At 36.3% G+C, this 22,657-nt stretch overlaps 1 protein-coding gene across 1 annotated transcript in view; it reads right to left on the bottom strand.

The window, feature by feature from the left end:
* The window catches only part of Mmp16 (matrix metallopeptidase 16), a 257,943-nt gene extending 239,416 nt beyond the window's left edge, over nucleotides 1-18,527 (bottom strand). The window contains exon 1 of the mRNA XM_005328635.4: nucleotides 18,112-18,527. Within this exon, the coding sequence (XP_005328692.1) occupies nucleotides 18,112-18,243 (132 nt within the window). The 5' untranslated portion in view covers nucleotides 18,244-18,527. The remainder of the gene's footprint in view (nucleotides 1-18,111) is intronic.
* Between the last annotated feature and the right edge of the window lie 4,130 nt (nucleotides 18,528-22,657).

Below are 22,657 nucleotides of genomic sequence, written 5' to 3'. Positions count from 1 at the left end.
TAAATATCCTGCTTCTCACCTCCTCCTCCTCTGCCTCTCTCTGTTTTATAACTGCAATAAGTCTTACATGTGAGACCTAAAGAAGAAGAACCCCTAGAGCTTAACTGTCTTATCCTCTTCTTTACTCTTTCCTGGAAGCAAGAAAACAGTTATCTTCTTTTAATATCTCTGGAACTTATTTGCTATAAAGTTTAAAAATAAGATAAAAATCCCAAGACGTGTAAAAAGCTGATCTATTTTTGAAAACTCTTTCAATATATGCATGCATACATATGCTGTATTCTAAATTTTTCCTTTATGAACATACAGATATATACATGGATATGACATTACTTGTATATAGTTAGAAACCTGTTTAGTTGTTACATTATATACAAATTTAAACAAAGATGAAACAAAGATGCTCTTATTTAATAGTGCCTAGAACAGAGATAACTGAATCATAGGTACAATGTAAACGTCTTTGCTACTGAGAAAATATATATATCTCAACTGAAATTATTCGAGGAAAACTGAATTTGTTAGAGTCTGAATTCACAAAATATCTGAAAATATCCTAGTATATTCGCTCTTTTTGCTCTATCCAAATTGGTGTTCAGGAAATACACTAATAAATTCATACATCAGTATGCAAATGGCTGAAACTCCATCATTTCACAAGGTCAACAGTGGGCATGAATTTATATAATAATAAAACAACATTTATCATTAACATATCACAATGGTAATTCCTGAAATGTAACCATTAAAAGGAAGCATGATAGCAGAATATTTATACACATGCACGTGTACACACACACACACACACACACACACACACACACACACTTTTTTGTTTGTTTTTAACTCTAGCTCACTGGCTCATAAAGCCTCACAGAAACACTAGAATCTAAGGTGCCACTTCTATTCTAGTTTTTACCATGGATTTTTCTGTGAAGCTTGTGGGAAAGTTAGATTCCCCAAATTCTTCATATAAGAAGTAATTGATCTACATTATAGTTAAGATTTTCACATGGAAAATAGCTAGGAAAGCAAAGAGCAAATTTTTCAGCATTTTGCTGTTGCATCATCAAATAACACAACACAAAGATATTGTAGGTGGAAAAGTTATTCATTTCTCCCTCTTGAGGAAAAATGTATATTATAAATCCCCAAATTATTGCTTAAGCCAAACCTCTCAGCTCAGGATTTTTCTCATTTGCACCAGGCTCAGAATTGCCTTACTTAGTCTAATTTCTGTCCTTTGTTTATTATATAATCTGTGCAAAAAATGAGGTCCCTGCTGTTTCTGCACTGACACTTCACCCCTGCATTTGTAATAATTGTCTCTAAATAGATAACAACCCTAAAGTACAAGGCACACTCTAATATCCTAACTCACCAGGGATGCAGAAGGAAAATGAAAGAGAAAAAGAAAACAGAAAATAGAAAAGTAATCATGCATGTGTGTGAGATACCTGGAATTGCAGAAGAAGGGAGAACAGATAAAAGACAAGAGCAGAAAGAAAAAGAAGGAAAAATTAATTCAACTGTTTCTGTTTCATACATCTATTGCTAAAGTCCAACATGCCTTCTCACTTCTCTGATGAAATCACTCTTCTCATCCTCCTACCATCTGACTATAGTGGGACCTGACGTTCATGGCCCCCACAAACTACCTCCAGCTACAAGAATAGGCTGTAATCCAAATGGGCTAATTGCAAATCTTCTTGGAGTTTCCATAGACGTAAATGAATGTGGATAGAGAACAGTTATTTTCTTACAGATGGTTATAAGGAAGGAAGAAAGAAAGGTGCCAGGTAAAAGGAGACCCACATCACCTGGAGAAAGACAAACTGCGGTGAGAAGGAGTGAAGCCCATTAGTAAGAAGAAGCAGAGATGAGGCTAAGAGAGAAAGTTCTGCAAAGGTATCAGGTTTAAGACCCTGCAACTGTCTCAGGCTTGCTTGGTCCACCCTTCTCAACAATCTGTGAACTGTATTAGTATTTCCCAGTAAACCTCCTCTAGTGCTCATGGTAATTCAAATTAGTTTTTGTTGTTGCCTGAAACCAAGGGTCTTGAATGAAAGTTAAGTGAAATGTCTAAATGCCATAAAAAAATTAATGACTATGGGTTATTTCATTCAAAAAACAATTTCTATCCTTCCATCACTGTGATAGCTATCAAACTGTGATACCCTAGCAAGTCAAGAATCCAAACTTTAAAGGAAATATTAAGAGAAGAGAGAAAGAAAGAAAAAGGAAAACACATTAAAAATCAAGGAAGAAATAGAGAATACTGAACAAAGAAACAGATGATACAATGCCAAATATCAATATTCAATTTCTTGTGATTCTGGTGATATCCTAACCATCAATTTTTTTTAAGGTGCTGGGGACTGAACCCAGGGCTTTGCACATGCAAACCAGACACTACCATTTAGCCTCTCACTATCAATCTTAAAGACAATATACAAAGATTCTAGTATTCATACCCCATTTGATTCAAATGTATGATATGTCAAGATCATTGTATTGTCATGAGCAACTAATAAAAAAAGATTCTAGTATTAATTATGTTGGATAAAATGACTACGATTTTAATTGTTTATAAGGTTAATGATTGATAATTGGAAACAAATGGGTCTTCATTTCCCTTAATGTCAGAGAATAAAGACAATTATGCCTAGTATCACAATAATTACTTAATATTGCTTTGGATATTATTTCAGATAATTAAAGACGATGCAATTATCTGAAAGAATGAATGAGAACAAAAATGGAAAAGGAAGCAAGATTACTTTTAGATATCATCAGGTACCACAGTGTTCAATAAAATCTATAGAAAGATTCTATGAAATGATATGATGATCTAATATGAGGTAACCATTTGAAAATTAACATATACAAATCTATGTTTTATTGTTAAATAAAAATCACTTGGTTAAAAAAATACTTGATAAAGGATAGAATAAAATTTTTAAACATATATCCTTTGGTAAATACAGTAAGGTTCCCATCCTTAAAAGCAATGAAAAAGAAGACACTAAGTCCTATTTGCTGAAAGCTGCATAATACCACTGCAGGAAATGAGCAAAATAACTATGTATTTTGCCAGAGAGATTTACATAAATCAGTGGATAAAATTATGTTTGGAAATAGGCTGACGTGTGAAAATGAGTGTTTCATAAAGGTATCAACTGAATCAATGAAAATGTCATAAAATGAATTACTGGTCCTGACTTTGCTTCTTCCTGTATTCACACCTTTACCATAGCTTTGTCTAGGCATAGTGTATATCCAGCTCCCCTGCTTTGGCTTTAGCAGAGAGCAACTTGCTTTAGGCAAATGAATAGGGTCAAGGAGATCATGTGTTGCTAAGACTCATCAAAGTGGCTGCTTGCTCTCTAGTGCTTTTGTTGGCACTAAGGAAATGTGTTTCAGTTTACCACTGGCTCCAGAAGCATGTGAGATAGGTATAAATGGCAGCACTACCTTAGCCACCCTATAGGCTGCAGAGTTGCCCTGACCACCTACACATCCAGGAAATCCAATATGACATTAGCCACATGCCACTGCACATTATAGTTGTTAGTTCTCAAAAAAACCTAAGCAATATTTAGGAAATAGGAAATAGGGAAAGGAAAATAGGAATAGGAAAAGGTAATGCTGAAGCACCTGTTAGATAATTTGGAGAAAAATTAAATTTTATTTATAATTTCACTGCCTATACTAAAATACATTTTACATTGTTACCATACAAGTATGAGGTTGTATTATCAGGACTAATACAAAAAAATCTTTGAAGTATACTGTTATATTTTTTAAAGTAATAATTACTTTATATATTTATAAAATGCATTTCCATTAGGAAGGAGGGAGGGAGGTCTTGTATGTGTGAGTGTGTGTAAAAAATTTCTGGAAATTTTTCAAATAACAAAAATAAAGAAAACTAGGTTTAAAACAAATTGAAAGGAACCTGCAACCACTGGACAAATGGCTAGCCCCAAACAACAGGCACAGTATGTTTTGCCACTCTGCATACCAAGCTTGTTTTTCCTGTTAAGTGCATATGTGATTGAGAGACTGATTAGGATTCAGAGGCTCCCTTTCTTTCTTCATAAGTGAGATGGAATCCATGCAGACTGTGCATGTAGCAACAAAAGAGTGAAGCAAGTTTTGTTATCCCAGTTCTCATCCTGCCCTTTACCAACATGAAGGTAAAAGGCAGGATGAGAAGTCCATTAAACTGTTAACAGTTCCAAAGCAACTTCTTCATGGAACTTCAATATTTTGTTTGTGAGAACACAAAGGATTATCTAATTTTCATGTAAGCAATTGAAAATAAATTCAAGTTATTATATGATTATTCATGCTTAAGAGTTTTACATGCTAATAGATACAGCAGTTGACAGCACATCAACTCTTTATCTTCTCATCCATGTAGCTAAAAGAAGGATGGAAATGAATTAAGACTTCCAGTGAAATACAAGTAAAACTGTTTTTGCTCTTTCCTGGAAATTCTTGTGGGAAGCTGCTGTTCATTAATAGCAATAACTCAACTGAAGTCACTGAACTAGAACAAGGTAAATTTCCTTTTGTATTTTCCCTTGGGCATTCCAATACATACCTCAGAAACCCAGACCAATGTTACCATACTTTTAGTAGCAAATGAAAAGTATTGATATAAATGTACTATTGGTGAATAAAGATAGAAAACATCATTTATAACAGAAATACTGATGTAACATGAGGGAATGAATGAAAAAAATCTAGATTTCCAAGTTGCTCACTAGTTGACTATTAATCAATAAGATAAATACAATCCTTGAGAATTGGAAACTCTAGATCAAAGGTGAGAGTTTTCTTCTAAGAGGTACTTTAACCCATAGGAATCTGCTGCCCACTCCAAACCAATCCCTGATCAACCCAATATTCTACAGTTGGCATTTTATTTCTACAAAATAGTGTCACAAAGAAGACTGCAACCTATTCCTTTTCATCTAAGTTTAGACAACAGCAGCGTCTGTGCAATTGTCAGCAGTTATCATTAGGCTGGTTATTATATAGTAAAAACCAATTACACATTCATTATGCTATTTTAACATCTATTGAAGTATGATTATTATAAAATAAGAAACATACATTTAAAATGTGCTATTTGATAAGTTTTGACATTCATGTGAAACCATCATCATGATCAGGAAAACCAACATACAGATCACCATCAAGTCTCTTTTAGTTTCTTTGTATTTCATTGCTAACGCTTTCCCACCCTCATCCATGAGTCCCCAGGCAACCACTAATCTGCTTTATACTGCTATAGATTAGTGTCTGTTTTCTATAAATTTATGTAAATAGAATTATATTATATGTCCTTTTTTGCCTGGGGTTGTTCAATCAGCACAATGATACTGGGATTCAATTTTGTTTTACTCTGTATCAATAATTCATTCTTTTTTATCACTAAATATTATTCCATTGCATGTGCACATGTTGGTGGATATTTGGGCTGTGCACATGTTGGTGGATATTTGGGCTGCTTCCAGTTTTTGGACAGCTTTTAACATTTCATGCAGTGCCAGTGTACCAAAGATAAATCTTTCAACCTTTGCATGTCTGAAGAGTTCTTTTTCTTGCCTTCACATTCAGGAGATATTTTATGTACATTGAAAAATGTAAAATACAAACTTGAACTGAGTCTAGGACCACCAGGAGTTGACAGTGGATCTCCACCCCACCCCCCTCTTCTAGTAGTTTCAAGATGTTACTCTTCACATTCTTTTTACCCAGACATCTTTATTTCTTTCTTTGTTCCTCTACATGTAAGGTGTGTCTTTTTTCACTGTCTGCTTTTAGGAGTTCTCTCTTTATTACTCATTTGATTGATTCCATTAGATTACGCCTTGGGGTAGTTTCCTTCATGCTTTTTTTGTTCTTGGGATTCATTGAGCTTCTTCCATTTCTTTGTATAATTTCCACCAAATTAGGAAAGGCATCATTCTTTGTCTCTTCCCCTCTTAAGGGAGTTGGATTACATATACATCAGGCCATTTGTAGTTGCCTCACACACCCACTAATGTTCTGTTCACTTAAAACTTTCTTTTTTTCCTCTGAGTTTCACTATAGATTGTTTCTATTACTATGACCTAAAGCTAACTATTTTTCTTTCCTTTAGTAAAATCTAATCCGATGCTAATTTCAAGTTTATTTTTCTTCTCACATATTATAGTTTTGATGTCTAGAAGTTCAATGTGGATTTTATTAAAAAATATCTTCCATGTGTCAACTTTTGGGCACAAGTTAAGGAGTAGAGTTATAATAACTGCTTTAATATTCTCATTTGCTAAATCTAACAACTGTGTCATTTTGGGATGAGGTTAAATATATTGAATTTTCTCCTCATTATGAGTAGTGTTTTTCAGCTCTTTTTCATGCTTAGTAATTTTTTTTATTGGGTGCCAGACATTTATGAATTTTACCTTGTTGGGTACTGGATATTTCTGTATTCTAATAAATATTATTGAGTTTTGTAGTTGAAAGCAATTAACTCACTTAGAAACAATTTGATCCTTTCAGATGTTCCTTTTTAAGATTTGTTAAGCAGAACCATAACACAGTTCAGTCCAGGGTTGATTATTTCCTACCACTAAGGCAAAATGCTTTTGAGTACCCACTCTATCCAGTGCCCTGTGAAAAATGAGGTTTTCCAGTGTGGCTGAGGCTAGAGAATTAGGCAGTTCTGCCAACCCTTCCTGAGCAAGAATTATTCTTTTTAATCTTTTGGGTAGATTCTTCCCAGCCCCCAAAGTTACTTTAAAGCAAGGTGCAGAACAGATGAGTTCTCAACAGCATTCTCAAGGGGGACATCCTGGACATCTTTTGTTCTCTCTTTGCAGATTTCTCCTCTCTGGTATTCTGACCTGTGAACTCTAGGAAACTTGATCTCCCTGAATGCTCAGCTCTACTCCTTAACTTGACGCAGCTCAACCTAGGTTCTACCATCTGAAGACTGTGGTTGAACTTCCTCAGTGTTGAACAGTCAAAGATAAGGCTGGGCTCATTTGTCTCCCAGTTTTCAGCCCCTGATGGTCAGTGATTCATAAATCATTGTTTCATAGACTTTGCTCAATTTTTTTTTTGATGATTTTGAGGTATATGCTTTTTCATGTGTCAAAGTGGGAGGAGTAAATTAGGAGCTTTTTACTTTATCTTTGACCAATATCCCTTAACTTTATACCTTACAACAACCCTTGAGTTGGTTATTATCATCTATATTTTACTAGTGAGTACATTGAGGCACACAAAGATTCAGCTTGTTCAAATTTACACACCCTGTAAGTGACACAGCTGTAATCTTTAAGCACTTGTTCTAAAGTTCTCACATATAGCCATTATGACATCGTGCCCCTAGAGGAAGTGAGAAAGTAGCCAAAGGAATAGTCAACACTGAGAAAGTTTGTAAAATTGACCAGAGTTTTAACTTTGTTGGTTTAGAAACAGTCCTCCTGTGAAAGATGAATGAATAAATTATGAGTATTAAAAGTCACATAGAGTAACATATATAAGGCTTAAAGATTTTTTTTAATAACTTTGGTCAACCACAAAGTTGGGAGTTTTCATTCCCTCCACAACAAAAGCAATATCTAGAAATCAGACCCACTGTCAAAAAGTCAGAGGTACTCATTAACTTTTTAAATGACCTGATCTATCTCTGAGAAAGGTCCCTTTAAGTTCAACTAAATAAATGTTTTTAAAATAATAAAATAAGTCTCTTCCTTTTAGCTTCTACCAACTCATGCAAAATATAAAAACAGCAAATGGCAGAACTCATAAAACATGCCATTCCATAGTAACACACTCATATCCTCCCCATTACGATAGTCTGATGAAAGTTTTCTGATTACATTTTTCTGTAAAGTTCAATTCTTTTAATCTTAGAACGTAATCAAATTTTCCTGGATCTTTTGAATAAAACACACTTAATGGTAAGATTCATTACAACAAATAATGAAGAAATAAGATATTATAACTGATATAATACTGTGTATAAATTCAGACTATGCCATATATGGGTTACAAATTTTGTAATGATTAAATATCACAAATGGCATTGAACAGTGAAATGATTATAATCATCACATAATCAATTTTGAATCAATAAAATCATCAACTGCCTATTCAGGTTTACTCCAGATACGACTCTTTGCTCAGGACTGATACAGCTTTTTCATGGTGCACATTATTTCTTTTTAGTTTGTAACACAAAATATGTTAACAATGGAAGTGGATCCTGCTATCCTTACTGAAAAGCTGGAAGTTAATTCTCACTCCTATTGACTTGGTGAGGAGTCTGGGCTTTAGATCCAGCTCACCTGCTTTGATTCCACACTACTCCACTTCAATGTTTCATACCAAAGTGGCCTAGGCAAGTTCCTTACCCTTGTTGGGCCTCAGATTACTGAGTTGTGAAAGAGAAATAATAGTGCTAATTCATAAGATTATACTGAAAATTAAATGTATTAACATATATAAGATATTTAGAACACTATTAGGCATGTAGTGTTCAACCATTGCATTATTACTATTAAAATAAGGCACAGAAATAAATTCCAAGGTATTTCCATTTTACTGGTTGTCATGAGGTACCCCCAAAAGCTCAAGTGTGAAACAATGCAGGAACGTTCAGAGGTGAAATGATTAGATTATGAGATCTTAAAACCTAATCAACGAATTAATCCAATGATGTGGATTAACTGGTAAATTTGGCAAGCAGGGTGTAGCTGGAAGAAGTAAGTCTTTGGGGGCATGTCTTTGGGGTTTATATTTTGTCCCTGCTTGGCAAATCTCTTTCTCTGCTTGCTTGCTATGTCCTGAGCTACTTCCCTCCGCCACACCCTTGCACTGTGATGTTCTGCCTCACCTTGGGCCCAGAACTATAAAACTGAAGACAGAACCTCTGAAACTATCAGCTAAAATAAACTTTTCTTCCTCTAAGTTGTTCTTGTCAGGTTAGGTCTTTTGTTCATAGTTACAAAAAAAGTTGACTAACACACTGGTCACAGATGTTTTTCTAACTAGATTGAAGGCCAGAATGTAGTTGTTTCTAGACTGCTGGTTATCAGAGGCACTGCAAGAACTGAAGCACCCACCTATCTTGCCATTTTGGCTTCAGTGCTGCCATTATATACATGCTTCAAACAAGCAATGGAGATCATGTATCTATTATATAAATGCTCCAAGCAAGGCAAAGGCTTCTTAAAAATCTTCTTGGATCTCCCATGGAGCAAACAACCTTACTCAATCCATCACACAGGAACAAAACATAAGCTATATGCGCAGAGCTGCTACAGTATGAGAAACACCCAAACCTCTAGAAAAGATTTTAGCCATAACTAGCAGTACTCTTGACTTTAACTTGTTTCTCAGTTGCATACAAACTGCTCGTTGTGTAAGTTACTTGAATTTATTTTACTTTATTCATAATGAAAGACGAAGGTGTGTATATGTGATTTCTCATAAAATTTTCCCAACCTCTAAGCCTGGGATCTCACAAGGTACCTAAAATATGAAATCCCTCAAGACCCCAAGTAGAAGAAAAAGTAGGATCATGAGAAGACACCGCCTGGCTATTGTTTTAAAAAGAAATGAATGCACAGACATTAGAAATATAAAATAAAAGCAAATATTTAATCATTATAAGCCAGTATAAATCAATAGCACAAAGTAGGAAGTCAACTGTGAAAAGTTCATATGGAAGAATGTTGCCACTGGCATCTGTCAGAGTCAGACTGTATCAGCTGCATGCAGAGGCATGTGCCTGCATTTCATTGATGTCACATCATGTGCATGCAATTTGGGGGCATGAAATGGAAATCTGTCACACTTGATGGAAGTGTCCAGCTTCTCCTTACAATAGGGCAGTGTATTCTGCCTTCACTTAAGGTGGCTAAAACAATACTTACTGTAGTTATTTGTGTTTGATTGGTCATTTGAATAAATCACTCTAACAACCATTTCTCTTGGGAACATCTGTTTGTGGGGACATAATTTATTTCATTTATCCATATTTCACTTATCTGACTAGATTTAAAAAGTTCAAAAAATGTGAATGGTGCTTGTGAGTAGGTTATAGTCTCTTAATTAAATGCTGGCATGCCCTAATACATTAGCAAATATTGTTTTATATCCTTCTCCTTCCACCATATAATAATTACATATAGTAATATATATATATATTATATAATAATATATTCAACTGGAAACATTTCTGAGTTTCTTGTTTAAATTAACCATATAGTTTCATATTTAAAATAATTTCAAATATATTTTTAAAAGGAGAATAGGTAAAAATGTATTTTAAAATCTGCTTTCACTGCAAAGTATTCATTAATAAGATCCTAAGTAGACGTTAAAAAATACTTTAATTTTCATAAATTGTTAAAGTTGAATTTTTGAGCAGTGTGTAGTGGTATACACCTTGTGATTCCAGTGACTTGAGAGGCTGAGGCAGGAGGATTGCAAGTTTGAGGTCAGTTTCAGCAACTTAGTGAGATGTTCAGCAACTTAGCAAAATCCTGTCTCAAAATAAAAATAAATAAATAAATAAAAGTACTGTATTGTAGTTCTATATAAAGCAGCCCTGGTTTCAATCCCAAGTGTCAAAATAAAATAATATAAAAATTAATAAAATAAAATTAGATTTTTGCTACACATAATCTAAAAAGTATTTTCACATTAAATTTATCTCACCTCAAATTTGTGAGACCAACATCATTTCATTAGTTGTTTTAATTTAAATAGGAAAACCTAGAGCAAGTGACAAACTCATGTAAATGTATAGTTTCTCAGCTATTCCACACATAAAAACAAGAGAAATGTATTTCAATTTTGTGTCATAATACTTTGTATCATATTGCCATGCTCAGAACTTTTTACCCCAAAGAAGTGATAAATTTCCTTCTTAGTTCATCAAACATGTAATTACTGGCATTACGTGGCTCTCAGTAAACCCAGATCACATCTTAAATCATGAACTATATGTTCAATGATTTCTTCAAAGGTCTCTATGATTGACTATGAGTCATTTTAAGACATCTGATTGCACCTGGCATCCTTGATTTTAAACCTAGTTCTTTCAAGCCATTTGAATTCTTAATAAACAGCTCAATAGCTCCCTCTAGCATCTTTTTATATACTGCACCCAGAGGTCACATTTAATCAAAGGTTAAGGGCTACAGAAGACTACTTTTGACTCTCTTGGCTAAATTCCTGTTATGCGGCTCATCCAGATATTTCACTAATCCAAACCAAAGAAGGCACAATGCCAAATGATTGTGGTGAAATATTAAGACAAAGAATATCTATTCTGAGTGCTAAATGACAGGAAGCAATAATCAAATATGGTTTTAAGAATAACCTCAAAATCTATAAATAACATTACCAAGAAAAAGTAAATGAAGACAAAAGAAAATCTATTTGCAACACATATGATTTATCCTCTTAGCATGGAATTTTTCATTGTTCATATAAGCTGCATATTTTATAAAACAAATGCAATCTAATTTTTTCACATTCAAAATAAAATGTGTGGTTAGGAACAAAAATAACTGTCAGAGAGCATGTGCCAAAATTATTTTCCACAATAGGCAATCGGAGCATACAGTATGAGTGCTTCATTTCACTATAAAATATGCATATATTTGGATAGATAGAAAGATAGATTTGAATTATGAGACACTCTTGCACAAAAAAATTCAGCTAAAACTCAGATTTTGAACTTATTCCAACTTGCCTTTTTATGACTAAAGTACCACTTGTATATGATTTTTTTTCAAAATAACATTAAGCCATGTTTTAACATTAAATTTTAAAAGTTTGCTACCTTGGCCAAAAATTGATTTTAAACTTACATATCATTTTCTGCCAGTGTTTTTACTACTCAGCAGAAAGCTAGGATTATTTCCAAAATGAAACACCCTTTTTCACTACAGATGATAACACATGTTAGATACGTTATATATCCTATGTTTCTTCATGACATTTCATTTCTGGAGTGTGTGTGGCGGGGGTGGGGGTGACTATCTACCTTTGTGATCTAAGTTGTCCCCAAATTTAGAGGGTAAATATTCATATACATCTCCAGCCACATAAACTAAAGTTTAGAGGGTAAGCGCTATAAAATTTCAAATTTGCAAATGAATTTAGTGTCAATTTAGTTCAATATTCACTTTGTCAGATGAAGGGATTAAAGAAATTACTTGTCCAAGTTAAAGCTATATTAGTGCAAAACCTAGAGTTGAAACTCATGTTCTTTGACTTATATGCATTACAGGATCTTCCTAGCTATCTTGTCATTCCCAATCTTACATGGGTGTAATTTTTTAAAATTCCTTTGTCATTGTAGGAAACAGTTTGCAATTTCATCCCTCCTCTACAAATTAAAAACAAGAACAAGGATATAACAGACTTGGCCTAAATCATGTATTGAATCCTATCCCTGCTATAGAGAGGAAGTACTTGGGACATGAGCCAGTTAAAATAAACAGGCCCATTGAATCATAAAGACCTATTTATTTTCTATCGTATTAGAAAAGACGAACAGATTTCAACAAACCCAGACTTGTAATAGAAGGTGTTAGCTAAACTTGACATTCTCTGATAGTAACAGATGACAAGACAAAATGTGAAAAATCACATTCCTGAACTAAACTGTCTAAGAAAAACCATGGGAAGAAAATGTACTGATGTTAGATAAGCATGGCTGAGTTTCAGTACATTACAAATTTTTTAAAAAATGAAAAACATAAGTAAAAATCTCCCTAGATCAGTGGGTATGTCCTAACCTGATAGACTTTTTATGTAATTAGATGTTATGTCAACTACATCTGCATCAACATTTATTTTCTATTAAAAATGACACTGAAAAAGGATTGAGTATTTAAAGAGGTGAAGACAAGTTCTAAGTTCTGTATACACAAATACATATGTACATATGGTAAACATATATCAATTTAATTATCAAAACAACCTGATAAAGTACTCTCAATAACCCCATCTTACAGATATGTAAACTGAGAGTTATAGAATTACTTAATCTGCAAGTAAAAGGGATGGGATTAGAACCCATGCAGTCTCGTTTCTAGAATGTACTCTTTATCACTACATGTCTCACAGTGAAAAAGAAACTGATGTACATAATTTCATTCACAGATACTTAAATTGAAATGGAAAAGTTAAATGAAAAATAATTTTCTCCATTTGAAACACACATGCTGAAGGGTCAGAAAGTTTCCAAAGGAGCATGAAAAAATAAATCTTTCTCTTCTAACAGTGAATAAATTTTGACTCATTGATTCAAACATCCCATGGATTTTGTTGTTGTTATTGTTGTTGTTCTGAAAAAATTCCAAATCATCATCTATCAAATGTCCTAAAACAGGTACATTTTGAATAGTTGGGGTAGGTCAGTGAGTAAAACGAATATTCAGTAATTGAATAATCCAGCTTTAGAGAAAATAGTTATGTCGCTAAACAAGTACATTAAATGTTTCTTGTGTTAATAACTAAATATCATAAATAAGAAAACATAGTAACTTTAGATCTACCACTTTTAACTTGGCTCCAGAGATAGGAAAGCTGCATTGAACCCAACTTGATCCTTACTTGCTGGGGAAAAGAAACAAAAAGAAGAGCCAGCTATATAGAGAGGGGAACATACTTGACCTGTGTTTTCTGTGGATTTTTCCAGGGCAGGTGGTGGGGGTTGATCACTGGAGAAATGTACCTTACCAGCATATGTGCACCTGCAAAGGTTTCCTGAATAACTCTAGATCTGGTAAGACCTGTCTAGGCAACTCTGAATAGACAAAGGCATGGCCAAGAGGGGGATGCAGGAGAAGCTGGAAAATCTCAGGACCATCAAGACATCTGATGCATATGCTATAATTTTTGGCCCTTAAAAACATTTTAAACTTTCAGCATAGTTGGGATGTTTTGTTAAGCCTGCAGTCTTTCTGCAGATAAGAACCTTTATGAATTAGTCACACAGCTCCTGTTGTTGATCAGTAAATAAGGGCTACAGTGGAGAATTGAGGGTATCAGTCAGGAAACTCCCTGAGACAGAAAGAGGTATGGTGTTACCATATTTCCATGAGCAAATAAAATAAGGCTTTTTTTTTTCTTTTATCTTTTTGCAGTCTGGTGATTGAACCCCAGGGCTTTGCACAAGCTAGGCAAGAGCACTATCACAGAGGTACATCCCCATTCTTAAATAATGATATTTTTAAGCAAGTAGAGAGCAAGTGATAAGATAAAATAGTGTCTCAATATAACACATTTTAAAATCTGTAAAATATATTTTTATCTCTGAAATATCACATGATCAATTATTGCCAAGTTTATATGCAATACAAAGCTATACCCCAAACAAGCAAGCTCTGATCTTCTGGGTAGATTCAGAGAAACCTGAAGAAAGCCAAAAAATCCTAATCAGTTATTAAAACATATTTTAAGAAAAAAATATGAGATGGTTACACTCACAATTCATATTATATTTCATAAAAGATCCATTTGGAATCCACAATCTCTCTTCTTCCTTTAATTAGGAACAACACAATCAACTTTTACTTCATCAAGATTCTTTTGTCGCACAGCATTACCAACTTCATACTTTGATACATGCCTCATCCAGGTTTTCACCTGTTTTCATTTCAATCACTAATTAGACATTAAATAATTTTCCTCACTGTAAATGTGTGCTATTGTTTAAAAATCAATAATGTTCAATGTTGTTCTCAGAGTGAACGTTAGACAAACTATCAAAGTTGATGGCAGTTGTTACTATTATTATGACATATTCATGACAAAAACATTTGCAGTATCCAAAAAAAAATCCCAGAATCATGAAAATCCCCAGTGCAAAGTAAATATTCTAGAGATAAAATGATTTGTAGTTCTTTGTTAATAATTTAGCTGCTTCTGACCAATGAATACCTCTAATCAGACTGCTGTCCAATGACAGCAGTTTTTGACTTTTAGTTAATATTAGCAATATAACTCCCTTGCATCATGCTAATAATAACACATTGGAAGAATCACTTCCAAAAAAAAAGGAGTCCAGTGATATATAAAAACATTTATCTACATAAATATATACTGAAAACTTAATGCTTAAAGAGGTTTCCACTTAAAATACAGGTAGAGAAATGAATGAATATGTTCTAAAGTACTACTTTAACCCTTTCTGCTGTTAGAAATGTTCCTTTTTGTTTTTTTAAAAAACACAAAGAATCCAAATATCCTCTTTCTCTATAACAGGCTTTCATAAGCATATCAACATTTTTCTCCCACTCTGATAACTGAAAAAAATTTAAAATTTTTTAAAAAATCAGACAGGAAAGTGTTAACATGAATACCTCTATATAATGCCCCCAAGGGGAAAATACAGGGTTAAACCCTAAATCATAGAGATGAGAAGTATGGGGGTACCACAAATTGTTAAGTTGAGGGATGAATAAAGCACTATAATCTTAGCAGTCAGCATAAAAAGCCTCTCTCTGAAGCTTTGTTCCAACTATAATAACTTGGTGTACTTACCAGAAAAAAATTATGATCATATGGACTTCATGCATGATTGATACCGTTACTGTTTATTTTAAGACTGTCCTTGAGAATCAATCAAATACAGCATTCCTACTGTGTATGTTTTGCATCCAAGAATGAGGAACACATATAAGTGCCTCTTATGGAGAGGAAGTAATGGAATATTCTCTCCATTTGTGTTTTCCACCAAAAAGAAAGATCTAATAAAAGTGAATCAGGCAGAAACTCATATCAGAAAACCTCCTGTCATCCTATGTTCTTTATAATATTTGTATTTTTCTAGTAGCTATTTTAATAATGGAAAAAAGATTATCAACATACACACAAAAGCTTATCAATCCAACCAAGGAAGTGCCCAAGAGCTTAAAAAACTACTTGGGAATAATACAAACTATGAAACATAATCACCCATAAATCATTAGAATACTCCCTTTGTGTCAAGTAAGCTTTTTAAGGTCCCAGAGGGCACATGAATCTTATCTGTCATTCCTTAAATCTTTGCATTTGTAATAAACATGGGTGAAATAACAAAAATACTTTAAAATGGGAAAATAACTCTTCTCCATGAACTATTTTTTTTTTCACATGCATCTTGAAAAGGAAGATATAGCTGGAATTAAAAACTGTCATTTTTAGTAACATAACTTTTTTGTATAATAATATCTGATTGAGGATTCCAATACAAAGAAACTCAATCTATGTTTAGCCTCACTAAGGAAACCTAATGATAATTAAGACAATGATGTTATTCCAATCTCAAAAGCAAATCAAAGACTTTGCCAGGGCAGGTAGACATCCATCTCTCCTTTCCTTCCCATAGTGAGCAAGACATAACCTAGCACTTAAGTTGTAACCACCTCTCCCAAGCCCCACCTCACCACTATCTCCAGCACCACCAATCTGACAATAGGCCCTTCTGTTTATAAATCATAAATAACAAATCGCCATTCTCATTCCTCCATTCTATGAACTAATTATTTCACTTCAACATTAAACTCTTGGTTTAAATGTTAGGTACAAAAATCCATTTGTATCACACAACTCCAAAAGTTCAAATCTGTCATCAAGAAAAGTTTGGACTTTCAGCCCTTTTCCATTTCTCTTTCTCTCTCTCTCTCTCTCTTTTTTTTTTTTAATGAAAAACAAAACAAAAAACACAGCTTCTCAAAGGGTTAAAAATCTTAGTTTTCAAATTTGTATTTTTGTGGAATATACTGATGCTTAACATCTGCAAATTTAACTAATTTATAATGGCTATCACTCTTTAAAATACTTTGTTTCTGTACTATCACTTATTATGTGGAGTCCTAAGAACAGTTTATATAAACATAGTTATATTCAGAATGTGCCTCCACACCTGGCATTTATTATGCACACTTTGTGTATAAATCGGTTACATGAAGCATGTTCAAATACTGTGCAACAGGTCCTGCTATTGTGTAAACACATGCTTCCAACAAAATGACAGGAAGCTTTATTATATCAACAATATAAGGGAAAATCACATTATTCCTTGTAGATTTAACCATAATTCTTTGGAAAGTCAGAAGGTATCAGATCTAATCAAACAGAGGAAATTTTACTGAAACCCCCTTGCTGGCTTTGCATCCTACCGAACATGTAATAAATTTGTGTCACAGCCCAGGTGTGTTCACGTTCCCAATGATTTATTGCACGTTGCTGGCTGGCTTTAGTGCTGAGTTGATGACAGGAAGAGTACTTTGGCAGAGGTCTGACAAGTCCTTATCCTTAAGTTCCCTTTTGCTTTGTGCCTTCTGTTCCCAAAGCTATCACAGTAAAACAGATGACAGTCTAAGACCTCTCCGTTTTTGCCATGAGAGTGTGAAATCAAATTTAAAACACACCTCAGAACTATTACATGGGGCCACGTTTATTTTCAATTGGCGGGGGAGGGGGAGAGAAGACACTTCAAAAGAGATGGATTTCATGTCCTCTGTGCAGCCAGATCTAGTTACAGTGTATTAAGTTTTGTTTAAATGAGAAAAAGACTCTGTCTACTCAAGTGTTTTATCACAAAGTAATGTTATTAAACATATCAAGTATTCCCACGTTCTCCTTTAGATTCTTTTATTTTTAACCTCCTTTGTTAGGCACCAACCAAGGGGAGGAAGGTTTCAGGAACAATACCAAGGCAGCACAGGATGCCAAGCAATCAATTTTGTTTCCCGAGCTGAGCTGTTTATCCATCATAAACTCAAGCTTCCTTGTTAAGCCACACGTTTGCTATAAGTAGGGCTTCACCTCTTCCCCGGGTAAGAAGCATGGACCGGTTATGATTGTGTCTTTGAGCGCGCAGCATCGTGCTTTGTGCTGCTGGGGATAACGGATTCTGGGTCTCACATGCATCCATCACCTAAGGCACAGGGAAACTCAACAAGGGTTTCAGCGGCTACAAGGGAAACAATGTTGAGACCTGGCTGCTCTGAGCTACAAGGATCCGAAGAGTGAAGGAAATGTTTCAGGGATCAGTCCAGGCAGGGGAAGAGGAAGAAGCCCTTGTACTCTTACCTCCACATTGAAATACTGCTCCGTTCCGCAGACTGTAGCACATAAAATCCAAATCAAGGTTTGCAAGAAAAACACCCCCGAAAGATGCACGAAATCCGACCGTCTTCCAGTGCTGAATGTGAGTAAGATCATAGTGAACTGTGCTTCAATGGATGGACGAGCTCCCCTTCTTTTTCTCCCTCTTTCCCTCTCCCTCCCTCCCTCGTTTCCTTTCAAAAAAAAGTCCTCCGGGTGGGTTAGGAGCCTGCAGGTTCACCCACGGCCGGGCACGGGGAGGAGAAAGGGGGCCCAGGCGCTCGGCAGCCGGGAGAAGGAGCGGCAGAGGCAGGGTCAGCAGCAGCTCGCGTTCACCATCCTCGGGGGGTCCGTCACCCGGAACGTGGCGCCCAAGTTCACCGGCGGTTCCGACTCAAAGCTCCCAGTCGCAGCCGCAGCAGCAGCCGCCGCCGCCGCCGCCGCCGCCGCCTCCAGTCCGTGCGTCCTCCACCTCCTCCTCCTTCTCCTCCTCCTCCACCGCCTACTCCGCCGCCGCCGCCGCCGCCGCCCCCAGCTTCTGCGGGAAGGGCCTCCGCCGCTCCTCGCTCTATAGCCTCTGCTTCTCCTTCCCTCCTCTCCTCGCTCCCCTCCAGAATGTTCATCCGTAATCTACATAACTCCTCCTTCCCGGGGTCTGCCCGGCTCTCAGGGCCCCGGGCGCGCGCGCGCGCGCGCGCGTACACACACACACACACACACACACACACACACACACACACACTCACAGTCCAACACACATACAGACACAAGGCATACACAGCCCGAACCACACGTACGCGCGCTTCTTAAAGGAGACGGCTCGTAAAGGCTTCCTGGCTACTGTATGGCGTCGTGGAGGTATCCATCCTGCGAGAAGGGCCCGGGTTTGAGAAGAGCTATCAGTTTTACCCACCCCTCATCCCCAAGCAGACACTTAGGAATCTGGGCGGCTCCATCCTTTGATCTAGTATCACGGTCGCGCATCTAGAAGCAAGTGCGCCCCTCTCCAGCCCGGGTTTGGGTGGGGCTCAGGCTGTGTACTCTGGTGGAGCCTGAGAAGAGGCTCAGGCCTGGTCCAGAAGAACTATCTGCATCCTCAGTGGAGCGGCTCTGGAAGATTAGGGACGCTAGGAATCTAGAGAGAGAGAGAGAGAGAGAGAGAGAGAGAGAGAGAGAGAGAGAGAGAGAGAGAGATCGCCCCAGTTACTGTGCACTCCTTGGGGACTTGGGTCAGTTGCCAGGCTGACCAAGTTTGGGAGGCTTGAGATGGCAAGTCCTGAACGTCCAAAACTTTACTGGGGTCCTCCGATCCAGTGTCCTGTTGTCTCCCTGAATTCTGTCTACCATCGTTGCACTCCGCCTTCCAAGCTAGGGGTGTAGGCACTGGTTTTTGGTGGGGTACTCATCAGATACAAAAGTGGGAATGAAAATTCGCTTTTCCAAGGGGAACGGTGGACAGACACACCCTGGCACTGGTGGTCCTAAGTGTTAACAAAACATCCGACCAAAGGGGTGGGGGCGTTGGAAAGAAACCGGCTGAGGGAGCTGGAGGAAGAGCTGGGTAAAGAAAAAGAGGGAGCAGCCTGAGGAAAGGCGAGTAAAGCAGCTGGCAAGGGCGGGAGGAAGAGGCTGCGCGCAGACCGAGCGGGGGAGAGGCTGGCGGGAGCGAGGAAAGCTGCAGGCGAGAGGGGGAGGTTTCTGGCAAGAGGCACAGGCGAACGCGGGCAGGGGAACTTCAGAAGAGGCTGCCAAAAAGGACTGGAGCTGCAGCAATGTGAGGCAGTGGACAGGGGAGGCAGCAACCACCAGCCCTTGGCAGGTGATGGTTTGGCTGGGAGAGAAAGGGGGAAGGGAGAGAGGCAGGCATCTGTTTGGGGGCAGTGCCAATAAATGTGCTTCTCCTTGGCAGCCAGCAGAGGGGAAGAGGAGCTCACGGAAAAGAAAAGCAGGGAGGCGAGGTTAAGAATAAAGCGTGTTCCAGGTATGACAGCTACCTCGGTGGGGTTGAAGAGAGGATTGACAAGGTATAGTTCATGTTTAAGTTGGTAAAGCAGGAAGTAGGACTATAAGAGGTCATGATTGATAAGCAGATGGAAAACGTTGAAAAATAGTTTGCCAAAAATGTATTGGATGGTAATAATTTGTATCCTAAAGAGAAAAATGAAAAATGTGAGGAATGAGACTTTACAGCTGTTGCTAAAATTAGAAAAGAGAATATATATATATATATATATATATATATATATATATATATATATATATCTCCCCAACTTGACCCAAGACTCTCAGGTGTCTTTTCTGATAGTTTTCCCTGTGCACAGCATAAGCCACCCACAAAATTATTTTGATGATGTAATAAAAAGCTAGACATTATATTGCATAACATTAAAATTTGCAGAATGTTTCTAGACATAGTATTTCATTTAATTTCTACAACATCCCTGAAGGTTTTGTTTTCAACTTCCAGATGAAGACAATGATAGAAATAAAAGATAACTTTCCACCTCATCATACAAGTGACAGAGCTCAGGTGTTTTCTGACTCCCAATCATTGTATTTCTTACTATGTTCCACTGACTTTCCACATAAAAAAATTCATTCCTAATCTTGATTTGTGCACACAGGTTGAGATGATTCATATAAAAGAAACAGAAAACAACATGAAAACAAGGTCATTTTCTAGAAATTGTCCAGTGTTCTGTACCAATGTAAAGTAACAAAATGTGATGTGGCATATTTGTCAATAAATCAAGAAATTATTTTTTTGTGTGTATTATATCTAGCAAGGTGTAAAATTAGAAAAGAGAATGCCAAAAAAATGTTGAAATTCTGTTGAGACAGTATCAAAGAGGAGGTGAAATAAATTTATACAAGATATACATGAGAAAACAATTATAAATGGCAAAGTCCTTGCTAAATGAGCCAGTATATAAGACTTCATTAAGGAAGTGGGACACAGACTGAGTATTGCTAGACTGTCAACAAGAAGGGATTTCTCACTGTAAGAAACTTGTCAAAAATTAAATACAAGGGCCGGGTTTGTGGCTCAGTGGCAGAGTGCTTGCCTGGCACATGTGAGGCACTGGGTTCAATCCTCAGCACCACATAAAAATAGATAAACAAAATAAATATGTTGTGTCCATGTATAACTAAAAAAAATTTTTTAATAATAAATAAATACAAAACATAGATGTATTAACAGTACATATGGAGTACAAAGTGAGGGGGGGCTTGCAATAAAATATTAACTTAAACCTTGTTGCAATAGGCAAACAAGGGTTACTAAACCATTTAAGACATCTAGCGAATAGGTATCTAGTGAATATTTAAAACTATGCATGGTATTGTCTAGGAGAAGGAACTGGAAACAAAGAGATAATGAGATTTTTATCCAGCTACAAAACCATTAGACCTAGACTAGTGTTATGTCTTTGGACACCTATGCTTTCAAGTGACATTACTATGAAGAAAAACTCCATTGAAAACAGGAAATTTTAAATTTGAAAGATAATGTCAAATTTGTGATTAGTAAAAATGATAAAATGTTTAACTTATTTACAATCATTTTGTAAAACTTACCACTGGACATTCACCATTGAGCAAAGAACAAGTAAGTATTCAAGGTTCTAGAAATAAAATACTGTTTTACTTCAATGATGGGGCTCAGCTCAGAAGGATTCATAGTCCAATGAGGGAGACAGACATGTAATAATTTTTATAATGCTGTAGGACTCAGGCACTTGGACTCAGGCACTTATCTTATGGAAGTAGTTGATTTTCCATGAGGTCCTTGGAGAAAGTATCACAAAATAAGTGATTCTTTGAGTAGAATCTTGAATAACGAGTGGAAATTTACGAGGTAGTGGAGGAATAAATATGCAAAAGTGCACTTGTGGAACTACAAATCCTTTGTCAAGCTAAAGGCTAGGGTATGTTTAAATCAAGGTCAAGCTCAGAGGTTGTGTGCAAGCATAAGATCAGCTAAGGTCTTTTGTGCCATATTTCTGGCTTTAAACTTTACCTTGAAGGAACTTTTAGGAGGAAATAAATTTTCACCACCTTTGTTAAATATTTGCTGACTTTTGGGGAACAGTTGCCTTCTAGAAGTTCTCATGTGTTTTGCCTCATATGTTCCACTAAGTGTTTAGTATCTGTGGTCAGTGTAGATCTTTTATCTGTGTTTGTCTAATAAACCTGATGCAACATTGCCCCACATGGACTTAGCTGGTTACCTACAGAAATGTAATCACTTTCTTTGTTGGGTGACTTTGCTCTCCCATCTCTCATCTGTTATCTATGCTTATCTCTTAACAGGCCCAGAATTATCAGGAAGTTCCTAGTCTCATCTCTTAGCAGTTGTGAGCTTTTCCTACCCATGTAAGTTAAAATATAAAGTATCATCCTTTCCTGTAGGGTGTTAATGAAATCTTTCCTCACAAACCTTGCCTCTTGCTGTGTGTGCTTTTGGTACGATACCTTTTCTCTTCTCAGAATTTTACAAAGATAATGAACACTCTCAGAATTACATGTG

The sequence above is a fragment of the Ictidomys tridecemlineatus genome, chromosome 7, assembly GCF_052094955.1.
Source record: "Ictidomys tridecemlineatus isolate mIctTri1 chromosome 7, mIctTri1.hap1, whole genome shotgun sequence".
Taxonomy (NCBI): domain Eukaryota; kingdom Metazoa; phylum Chordata; class Mammalia; order Rodentia; family Sciuridae; genus Ictidomys; species Ictidomys tridecemlineatus.
Note: the sequence above shows the minus strand (reverse complement) of the source record. Positions and strands in the feature narration are given on the sequence as shown.